The sequence below is a fragment of the Calliphora vicina genome, chromosome 4, assembly GCF_958450345.1.
Source record: "Calliphora vicina chromosome 4, idCalVici1.1, whole genome shotgun sequence".
Classification (NCBI taxonomy): Eukaryota; Metazoa; Arthropoda; class Insecta; order Diptera; family Calliphoridae; genus Calliphora; species Calliphora vicina.
Window position 1 is genome coordinate 101,299,743 of NC_088783.1, and position 12,415 is coordinate 101,312,157.

At 29.5% G+C, this 12,415-nt stretch overlaps 1 protein-coding gene and 1 long non-coding RNA gene across 2 annotated transcripts in view; one reads left to right on the plus strand and one right to left on the minus strand.

Annotated features, from left to right (window-relative positions):
• The window catches only part of LOC135959060 (uncharacterized), a 187,452-nt gene that overhangs the window by 22,243 nt on the left and 152,794 nt on the right, over positions 1 to 12,415 (minus strand). The gene's annotated exons all lie outside the window — the stretch shown is intronic.
• Positions 367 to 12,415, plus strand: part of Elys (AT hook containing transcription factor 1 homolog) — a 38,860-nt gene continuing 26,811 nt past the window's right edge. The window contains exons 1-2 of the mRNA XM_065508394.1: positions 367 to 705; positions 770 to 1,339. Of these exons, the coding sequence (XP_065364466.1) occupies positions 591 to 705; positions 770 to 1,339 (685 nt within the window). The 5' untranslated portion in view covers positions 367 to 590. The remainder of the gene's footprint in view (positions 706 to 769; positions 1,340 to 12,415) is intronic.

Below are 12,415 nucleotides of genomic sequence, written 5' to 3' on the forward strand. Positions count from 1 at the left end.
ATTAAAATTTATTTGTTGTTTTCAATTTAAAATAGGAAAACGTTCGTTCGCATATAGAGAAACAGGCAGTATATTTGAAATTTGTTTTATGGTACGAAAATTCGATGAAAACAATTTGTTTTTATATTAAAATTTTTTGAAATACATATCTGAATTCAAAATTTTAGGCTCATATGAAAGGTATTTTATAACTTGTGCTTACAATTAAGAAATCAATCAACACAAAAAAATATTAAAATACAATTTTTTAAAATTTCTTGTATTTATTCATTGTTGAACAAAAATAATTATAGTAATATTTTGTATAAAATCTGTTAATAATTTACAAGCTTTAATAAAATATTGATAAAGAAGAAGAAGACACACGTATAAAGAAGAAGAAAATCAGCTAATCAACCAAAACTGAACATACGTCTTGTTAAATTCAAGAAAAACACAAATGAGTGCGCCGCGAAACGTGAAAATTGTTGAGAGAAATATATAAATAAATAAAAAATTAAACAAACTTTGAAGTAGTAGATTAAATCATTAACTTGTAAACATTTTGAGACTTCATTAATATATCTTTGTCAGATATTGTAGTCAGCATTATGGAATGGCACGACATTGAAGTTGATGGCCGGCACACAGTGAAATTCACAGATTTACCGTATGTGCCGTTAACGAGCCCCCCTCAATCAGCAGATGCTGATGAATTGTTTATTGGTTGGTCTTAATGGATTTTGTATGATTTTTAGTACGATATTATTATTTGTTCATTTTTATAAAGGTCAAAAACTAGGCGGTATAATACGCCATGGAGAATGGGCTTGGTTGGCAAGAAATTCGGTATTACAAATAGTTTCATTGCGCAATGGCCAAACTATTTCCAGTTATGAGTTTTGTGAATCCCGTGGTTATGAAAGCTGCTGCATTAAATCCGTTGAAGAAATATTTCCCAACAATCCCGAAGTCATGCTATTGGCGGTAGTTTTGGAGAGCTTTCGTGGGCCAGGTGGCGGCGGCAGTTATGTGGCCCTGTACTCGGTAGAGCTGAGTAGTGTTTTGAGTAGTATTGAATTAAGTTTACACATTACTTGTGCCCGCTTTATGGATTCGTCCGCTTGTCGTCGTAGTCTCTTGCAAAATTTTGATGGATGTCTGGCTGTTGGAAGCGAAGAAGGCGTTATTGTTTTATTGGATTTGAATGTTGAAAAAATAACGTCAATTCAAAATGAAATGCAAGAAGATAATTTTGTTCCATGTCATATTGTTGACTATAGTTTGCCCTTAACAGAAATTCATCGCAATTTTCGTCAGTGTCAACAAGATGGAATACATTTTGGTCTGCAAATGGAGGGTAAGTGTTAAAAATATATTTTAGTACGTATATGTAATTTCTGCGTATTGCAGCGATTCTGTGAAACTTATTTAATAAAATTTAAGGTTTTTTCTCATGCTTCATAAGATTCGGAGACTTCAATATTAATAAGCTATATTTTTATACACATTTTCATACATAACAACTAGTTGCATAAACTTTGGTTAACCTAATTAGATTCAAGTTGTTCATAGAATTTCTAATTGGAATTATTTTAAGTGAATATTTATAAAATATATTGAATATTTTATTAACTCTTTGGAACAAGAAGTAATAATAGATTGAAGTACTCAGATCATTATTTGTTTGTTAACGCCATAGATGACAACTAGATAGGTAACTGAGAGCCAAAAACCTATATCTGTTGTCAAAAACCTAATTCATGAGAATGTATTGCATGTATTTTGTGTGAAAATGGAAAATATTGAAAAATGGAAAATTTAGTAAATTGTGTTTTAGACAAATAATTTTGTAAATAAATGCAACAAAATACATACATACAACATTGCACTATGCCCGAAAAACTCCAAGTAGCCGCAAAAACTATTTCCCCAAAAGCTAGCCTCACCAAATTTGGTATGCAGTCTTCTACTGTCAAAATATTCGATTTGAGTAAAAATAAGCGGGATTTTCAAAAAAAAAATTAATGCTTACTCTCTAAAACTCTTCCTTTATAATTTGGTAGATACATTTCTATAAACCTTAGACAAAATTATGAAAGTCGTGTCAGTTTTTTCGTGGGGCTCCCATATGAATTTACTTTTTGCAAAAGCAGCATTAAATTGTGAGTTTGCAATTATTTGCAAAAAAAATTTTACATGGCTAAACCACCAAGCAAAAAAAAATTGAAGTTGTTCAAGAAGAATGGATATTTTTATGAGTTCTTTAGTACTTATTCACTCAAATTCATTATAATACCTTTCAAAATTATAATAAATTTATCATAACCCAACCCATGAAAAATCACATCCAATACTCTCATTCAACTGCAATATAGAAATTGGAATATTTCACTATAATTTGATATTTGTTAGAATTTAAAATGGACGAGTATTTTATTTTTTATTTCTTACAATAAACATTCAAAATAACATTAGAGTTATAAATATTTATGTTTAATATTAAAATTTGTAACATTTTCGTTAATAAATTTATTTATTACTTTAAAGTAAAAACGAGTTGAAAACTTAGCGGATTTTAAAAAGGGCATTCGCTGTTTGTAAACTCTTTGAATGAATTTTAATGAAACTTAATTTTTATTTGTCTAATTTTAATTAGATTTCTAATTTTTATATCAATTTCACATTTAAAATTTATTTTCAATAGTAATAGAATGTTTGAAGTTTTTTCTTTAAGAAAAACCATATTATTGAATTAATATTATACACCAATGAAAATACGTATTAGAATCATGCAACTATCATTGGTTTAATGTCTATTCACTGGTTTAAAGTCTATTCACTGAACTTTCATTGGTTTTAAGCACTATTTTTAATGTTAGGCAGTTTAGCTAAACGCGAACCCATGCTCGCAAATGACACGCTAATGTTAAAATCATGCATGTTTCACCTAAAAAGAACCAGTTCATTATCAATGGCACCCATGCATTTACTACTTCTTTTGCATTAAATTTGTGTGGATGTTTGGGTAAAAAATAAAATATCCGCAACAACATCAAGCAACTGATTGAAATATTTGTATTTTTACTCCCTATTGTTTACATTCGGGTTGTGTACGTGCAAATTGACGAAAATCTTCGTATTCTGGACAATACTAGCGAGGAACTATGCATTAAACCTTAGTTTTCCACGAACGAATACCCCAACATACCATATAGTAATCAAACTACAATACAACTTGAGAATAAGCTTATATAAATAGTGGGTATTACGCTTTTCTTAATTTCATTTATAATAATATTTATAAAATGTGATTTTACACGTTTTTAACAATGGTTTAGAAACTCTTATTATACACAACTGTTTATAAAGTATTGAAAACAAAATTTTGAACCGTTTTATTTGAGTAAAATTGTTGAAAGTGTTTTGTATGTAAATTTCATAGCGAGTGGACATGCAAAATAATTGGTAATAATATAATAAATATATAAATAATAAATAAAACGGTAATAAAAATGCATAATAAATATAAAAAAAGGTTTAGAAGACAAACTAAAGAAGTAATTGATTTTCTTTTAAATAATAAAATGACCAAATAATTATTTGTGAAGCTTATTCTACAATTATATAAAAAATATTGAGACGAATAAGCTTATCTATACAAAAGTTAATACAATATTATTTTCCTAAGCTTATTCTACAATTGCAAGGATAAGCTTATAGTAATCATGCATATATAATATGTTCACGAGAATTCCGTTTTGATTTTTCCACAATTGTTACGATAGCCTTTTTCAATATATTCTAAAGTCTTTCTCAAGCTTAATGCATTAAACACATTGAAGACAGCAGGCTTCCGACTTCAATCTGTCAAAAATAGAATACACACGTTTATATGAAGACGATTCTTTTGACGACAGCACAACTTCACGACGACACGACTTCGTTTGCTGCTGCTGCCCAATTAGGCTAATTTCTATTTTTGTCAACTTCAAAACAGAAATAGTGTTGCTAATATAATAAAAAATGTAAATCAAATTAGTGCTTAAAAAAATATATTTTTTTTTACTTAATTAAGAGAAGTTTCTGATAACCATATTGAAATGAATTAATAACAGGTACATAAATTATTACCACATATATATATTTACTCAAAATAATTGTTTAACGTTTAATTACTTTGGAATTTTGTACGGTTATTTTTTATTAAAATAAAAAATTAAAGTGACATCACTGAATTATAAATCAGCTGTTTACTTTGAAGCTGTCGTCTTTAAAAGAATTCACCGGCTGCCGCACGGCTGCAACTTCAGCCAGCAGCATTTGTGTTCGTGAAGTCGTGAAGCCTGCTGTCTTCAATGTGTTTAATGCATAATGCTTGTGTTGGTAACCTTATTATAATATTTTTCTCAAGTCATTTGGTTTGTTGGGACATGTAGGAAACTCCTTAATCGGGTGTTAATAGCAGAGACTGAAAATGACGGGTTCACTTTCATTTCAATGGTAAATTCTCATTCGCAGCCATTTAAAAATAATTTTTTGTGATATATCACTGAGAGAGTGATTTATTCGAGAACATTTTTGGTTTGGGGTTGAGAGAAACAGAAAAGAAACAAACACAAATAATCTGGATGAGTGATTTATAATTAATTTTTTTTCGTAAAGGTCAACTTGTGACTTTTATTTGCGAACATGAAAAATAAATCGCAAAATTGCATTTGATGCAAATCAACGCTTAAATATATAAAAATTATCAAAAGATTAATAACAAATTAAAAAAAATTCTCATTCCTGTTACTCAGACTTCATTACTTCATATTTATCATATTCTTTCCATAATTTGTTAAAAATTACTAACAATATGTTATTGTATGTAAGTAAAAGAGAAAGTAACAGTTATTAAGAACAAGAACAAATGAATTGTTTATCTAAAGTTCATACCAAACCATTTAAATAAAAATCATTTTATAACTGTTATTTTTAGTGATTTATTTTTATCAAATATAAATCACAATTTGGGTTTTTTGGTATATGGACGAGTTATTTTCGATCTCTGGTTAATATAATTCATATTCAAAGATTTATTTTTGAAAAAAAATTTTTTTTTATTTAATAAAAATTATATTGCTTCACAATTGATAACACAAATTTGAATAAATTTATATATCGAGCCCTAACCGCAAAAATAACGTAAGCGACATTTTTTTTATCAAAATTGACTTTTTAATGAAAATCGATAGAAAACTTTCGTGCCCATCAACACACGAAATAATGAAAATTAAGTGCCCAGCAAAAAAAGTGAGGAAGAAGATGCAGAATTTTCACAACAAATAGCATGCTTGATGTACTTCCAATTTTGGTGAAAAAGCTATGAATTTTACATTAGCTTGTCATTGGAGGGATGTTGTTCATTTTTGACAACTTTTTACTTAATAAATTCGATGCTTTCGATGCGATTAAATTTCGATTTTAAGGTGTTATTTTAATGTAGGTAGTGGATACCTATATTTTTTGGCATCTTGGATGGAAATATAAATAATAGAAAAAAAGTGATGTAATTGAGCATTTATGAATTGATTTTAATGTAGTTATAAAATTTATGAAACAATGGTTGATTAATTTTAATGATTAAAAAATGAAAAAAATTGTTTGTATACCAATTTTTACAGGTTTTAATAAATTTTATAAAATTCAAAAAATGTAGGAAACAATTACATCAACGAAATATTTATAATTCAGTGTCAAATACCCATATTTAAAATCACATCTTCAGAGGTAGAAAAGATTCATTTGCAACTTTAGATGTGATTAAAATGTCATATGTAAAGATGCACTTCCATTATTTTTTGCTGGGTGTTTATATATACAGAGATATAGCAATTTCATTTATATCGTAAGCGACACTCACCTTTTTGCTTTACCGCAAAAATAACTTAAGCGACATAAAAGCAAAAAGGGGCGGTAAATGAAAGTAAGAGTAGCCGAAGAACTAGAGAGATAATAAAAAGAAATTGAAATACAAAAGGATAGATGTGATCAAGGGAAAAATTTAGACAGCAGTCACATCCAAACAGAAGAATTTAAGTTTAAGAATTTTTTTGAAGGAACAAAAACAAAGGAGGGAAAATGTTTTGTTTTTATGTGCTAGTTTCGACCTTCAAAAAGTTTTGAAAATGCCTCATAGTAAAACAAGTAAGAAAGTATGGTTGGTCAAGCCCGACCATATAATACCCTACACTAAGAAAAAGAGCTTGAAAATTTCAATAATTTATATTTTTGAGTGATGGGCCTTATATGTAGGCTATGACCAATTATTGACCGATCACCATGAAATTAGGTCGTGTGATTTATGTTTACATGAAAGTTATTTATGTTGAATATTATGTGTATACCAACATTTTTAAAAGATTTATGCATGTTAAAGTGATTTTTGGAAGCGGGTCTTATATGGGAGCTATAACTAATTATAGGCTCCGTCCTTGGGCCGAAAAAATTATATGTACAAAATTGCGACCTGTACTCTGCGCACAAGCATTACATGGACAGCCAGACGGACGGACATCGTTTAATCGACTCAGAAAGTGAATCTGAGTCGATCGGTATACTTTCAGGTGGGTGCTAGACTAATATTTTGGGGCGTTACAAACATCTGTACAAACGCATAATACCCTCCCCACTATGGTGGTGTAGGGTATAAATATTACACTGTTTTATTCAAGAAAATATTAGTATTACAATTTAAGTGTTTATGGATTGTGTTTTTTATGGGGTGAAAAAGACGGCAAACCATGTTGTAATGAAATTTGTACTCCAATGTACAAATATCTCCTTATTTTAGACGAACGGAAAACTGTGAACGATTTAAGTTTGTATTGCGATAGCTGTGCCTGGCAAAATCATAATAAAACTATGTTAACCATGATAGCTTATTTCATTATATCATCCAAATTCATTAAATCTATTAAAATTACTTACTTACTACCACGTCTTACCATGATGAGTCTGTTGATTCTATTCACAGCACAATAGAATCATTTACTCGAAACCGAACTGTATGGGCTCCTAGTGAGTGGCCTACAGTTATTCGAAGTGCAAGAACAAACCCTTACGGTTATGAGTGTATATCGTTAAAGCACTCTGATTTTCTAAACTGGAAAATGTTTTCTTATCTGCTTCTTCCGAAGAAAATAAGATTTCAATTAAATACAGCTATTTAGACAATATCGAGGAAAAGACTTTTAACATCGATTTAAATACTTATATATTTTTCGAAATATATATATTTTTTCGAAACTTAAGAAAATATTTTATCTTTGTAAAGCATTTATCGTATGCGCCACAATTTTGTCTCAGCTGCCTGTAATAGAGACGGTAAAAATAACGTAAGCTCCAAAATAAATTTGTTGCTCACAAAATTAATTTAAAAATGCACGTATCGCATGTATGATACCATTAATAGACTAAATTTTAATTTTTAAAGAAATCCTTCGCAACAACTTAAAAAAAAACGAAAAAAACTCTCTCCTATAAAATTTAATTTTTGGCGCTTACGTTATTTTCGCTGTTAGGGCTCGATATATACAGTGCACTCGCGATAATATAAACAGCTTATTTTTGTTCTTTTAATGCATTTTATCTATCAACACGGAGTTGAAATCTAAATCAACGGGTAGTGGCTAAATTCTAATTCAAATGTTTAATAATTTTTGGACTGCCCTAGCTGTAGATGGGAATTAGATGCCATTCACAAATTTGAACAATCTTGCAAAAGTGTACTGGCCTGGTTTTAATTAGTTCATATTATCGCGAGTGCACTGTATTATCAGCATTTTATGTCTAATTATGAGTTATCAACTCTCATTATTTGTATCTATTTTTTCTTTACAATACGTTGGCAATTAAACGTTTTAAAAAAATTTTAAAAATATGATATTGAAAAATCGACGATCGCAAAATTGGAAATTCGGCCGTCGATTGAATCCTCAAAAATCCAATGGATGACCAAAATAAGTTAATTTTTTGTTCGTTTATTTTTTTTATATTTTTAATATTTTAGCATTGATTGATGGTTATTTGATAATTAACAAATATCAAACCTAAATTTGCTCAAAAAAGCATAACAACATTTTTTAGCACAAATTAGCTTGACGTGTTTACTCTTACAAGTGTTTTGTAAGATCAAACCGCATCAAATAAAATAAAACTATTTTTTTTTGTTTTGAATCATCTAAGTAAAATAAGTTTTTGAAATAAATAAAAGTATTCAAATACATTTTATTTAGTGGTTACGTATTTTTCGTTAAATATATGTCATGTGTGACCCTACCTTAAGTCTGTTGTCAATAACCTATTTCATGTGAAAGGGAAAAGGGAGTAAATTTTTCCATTGATATTTCTCTCTCCTTCCGCTCTATCTATATTTATCTATGCACCATAAAGGCGGTATAAAAACCGAATTCGAAAATATGTTCTCCCAAGATAAAACTTTTTACCATTTTTTATCCAAATATACATTAGTTATGTGTAGGTTAGGTTTCCAGCAGCTCCGAAGTGAAGAAAGAAGAGCAGCTCATGTGGGTCCAGGCAACAGGCCCCTTTGTATTACCTGAAAGTAGAAAGACAGAAAAAGAGGGGCAGATAGAAAGAAAAAGATGTGATTAAAAAAAACCAGTCAGATGTGATTAAAATATTGAAAAGTTAAGAGGAAGATGTCCATACGAATGAGTCGGCGGTTATTAGGTTACTCTAAGGAGATCCCCATGTCTGGTCTTCTTAACCAATTACTATTCCTTATAAAGGCATTAATGCCCTCTAGCCTCACAGAAAGACTATTTAGGGAACGATGTCCCAGAAACCTTAACCGTAGATCTCCTAATGCCGGGCAGTGACAAAGAAGATGAAAAATGGTCTCAACCTCTTCCTCGTTTTGACGACTTCTGCAGTAGTCGTTGAAGGGCAAGTTGCCAAAAGTGCAGTGTCCGGTAATGACCGCCACTACACCACTCCATTGTGAGCGTTTCAAGCCAAAAATATATGTTGTTCGTCCACGATTCATTTGGCGTCCTATCGTTCTGGTTATATTGTAGGTGGGTTCACAACCCCATCTTAGTAGAAGTTATTAATGTAAAGCTTCAAAAATTAGCTTTGTAATAAATATTTGAAAATGAAGATCTTACCTTTTTGGTCCTAATTTGAAAGTATGTAAATATTTTTTAATATTTTTCAATGTTAAGGAAAATTATGTATTCAAATTTGTTCATAAACTTCTAAGAATATATGGGGAAATTTAAAATTAATATGGTATAACTTTTAATCAGGGAAACCGGAAATATACTCTAAAAAAAGCGTTTTAAGCGCTTTAAATATGCAGTAAAAACTTTAAAATATGCTCTTAAAATTTAAAAAATCTGCTCTTAAAACTTTTACATAATTTTTAACCAAAAAATATACTTTTATTTAATAAAAATCAATACAATTCATTTCTAAAAAGGTAAAGTAACATAAAATAAACAAAAATAACATGAACTAAAACAAGTACATATAACAAAAAATAAATACAACATAAAACAATAGCAACTTAAGCTATCAAAAGGCCTCGAGAGGTATTTTTTGATGATATTTTATATAAATATAAAGTCACTTCTTCAATTTAGGTTATTATTGCAATAAATTACAAAATATTGACTTAAATTTTCAAATAAAAATCGTTGTCTGTTGGATCCGAAAACATTTTTATACATAGAAAATGTGCTTTCAACGTCAACTGATGTTATAGGAGCAAATTTAAAAGACAATATTTCTTTAACACTTAAAACGGTTAAGTTTGAATTAGAACTAAAATTTGATATTTAGATGGAGCTATTATTAAAATAGTGATTATTTTATATTCAAAAAAGCCATCTATTTTTCAATTTTGAATTTTAAACAAAGGAAGTAAAAACCTGTAACACAACAGCGAAAAATAAGTAAGGCAAAACTTGTTTTTGATAAAGTCAAAATATGCTATTAAACAGTAAAATATGCTCTAAAAACGCAAAAATATGACATAAATGTGCTCTTAGAACAAATATATGCAAAAATATGCATTTAAGGGTAAAATATGCACTAACTAATCGATGCCAAAATTCTTAAGTAGTTCTGAAACGTGTAAATATCTTATCCATGTGCTCATTAGACTCACCAGAAAAAACATGTATTTGCATATTTTGGTTTCCCTGCTCATAATATAACAATAAAAGGCAGAATCACTACAAAATATGTTCTCAATTATACATGTTGTTGATTTCAACTTACTTAGTGCATCCTGCCTTGAATTGTCAGACTAATATAAAATAAAAAATAAAAGTACAATTGAAATAAAACATCAAAAATTAACTAAATTGAAAAATAATTTAAATTCAATTTAAAAAATATAAGAAACATGCGTGTTAAATGTTGTTTGTGTAAATGTTCATTTGAACAAAATCTCGTAAGATTTATAAAATGTCCTGAAAATAAAATTAAAGAATGGAGTGCAGCCTGTGGTGTTGAGCTGAAGAAACACTTCCGGATTTGCATGCATCATTTCAATGACTCCGATTATATTGAACTGCATCAAGCCACAAAACGTGCACGTCTAATGCCAAATGCGACACCTTCTGTTGAGCCAGTAAAAGGAGGATATGATTTTTTTTCGTATTTCAAATATCTATGTATAAACAAAATATTTCTCAATTTTCATTTGTTATTATTCGTATTTTTGGATTTCTGTTTTTTATTTTTATATTATTTGACGTAACAAGGCATAGCATTTTAAACTCTCTCCCTAGTGATTCTACCTTCTAATGGTTGTATCATGGGTAGAAACACCACTTCATTCTAAAAACTTTTAAACAGGTATTGCAACATATGTTTCATGTCTGGCCGCATATTCTGGACGTTTTTCGGCCAATGTTCGCTTTAAACGAATCAGTTGGGTTCTGTACAGGTTCCCTATGAGTTTGACAAAAAAATTTTATGGAGCAATGCCTCCAATTCTTTAAAATTATTTGGCTGGCCTGTGCGATCTTTATCTTCCGTGTCAATATAACCATTTCTGAACCGTACAAATCATCTCTTTCACATTGAAACCGATATAACACATTCACCATAAGCTTTGATGAGCAATCGGTGTGCTTCAGTAGCACTTTTTTAAATTAATGAAGTAAAGCAAAACTTTCCACATATGACGCTTTGTTGGTACAAAATCCAACATTTTCGAAGCACTATATAATGTTCAGTAACTAAGTGAGAATAAATGACAGATATTCACACTTCAAAATGACAAGTTATTAAAAACAAAAACCGCGTTTTAGTAAAGAACTACTGGAACAAAATTGTGTTGGTTGAGATATAATATTCTTATTACGAAGCGTTTTTTATTTATTTACTGCTTCGCTAAAAAAATGTTCTCTTTATTCATTATGTGCATTTGATATGTTTTCAACTCAAGTTTACTTTGGAATGGGTGTACACTATGTGCACTTCCACTCGGAAATCTTGTTGAAGTACACAAGATTGTGATTTCCTTCAATAGATATAAACAGTCAGGAGAGATTATGAGTAAAAGAAGAGTCCAAAACCGACTGGTAAAAAGAAAGATTTTGTTATGGATTTGAAATCGCTGTAGAACGTCCTTTAAATAGCCACCTAGGATGTTGCTCTGTTTACAGGCAGCAACATTACCAAGTTCGTCCAGAAATCTATTTCCTAGCCATTTAAGTTTGTGACCCTGTAACCTAGTGCAGTTGCACATGATGTGCTCTACTGTCTCTAGCTCCCCCACACTCTACAGAAATCCTGTGTGACATTATCCCATTTACCCTTGAAGGCTCCAATTGTGCCATGACCCGGTTATCACTCCCCTACGAAAAAATAAGAGTCATACTGGATTGAATCCGTTCTCAGAATTATACGGCAACTGACAGCAAATTAAAAACACAAGGACAAGGAGCGATTGAACTAGAAGAATTTTTTAACTATGAACTAAAATGAGCGGTCATTGAAATGAACTATTAAGCACAAGTTTAATTAATATTTAATTAAGAGAGTTTTCAATATTTAGCCCTATAACGTCAAACTTTGATTTTGATTTTTTTCATATTTTCTTTTGTTTGTCGTTACAAGAATTGTATATTTTTGTATTACATCTGTTCTGACGATACCAAATATCTAATTATTGCAACATTATCATAATGTTGATCTAAAGAATTCAAACTATGGACTCATAGTTTAATCTATTTCAAACGATCCTGCATATATATATGTATAAAGTAAAACAATTGTCTTTTATTTAAAAAAAAATCAATAAATAAAACACTGTTAGTAATTATTATTGTTAGTTAATATAATTCTAACAGTATGCTAAACTATTTTATTTTATGATAAACTTAAAAAAAGACTAAATCCATATTTATTC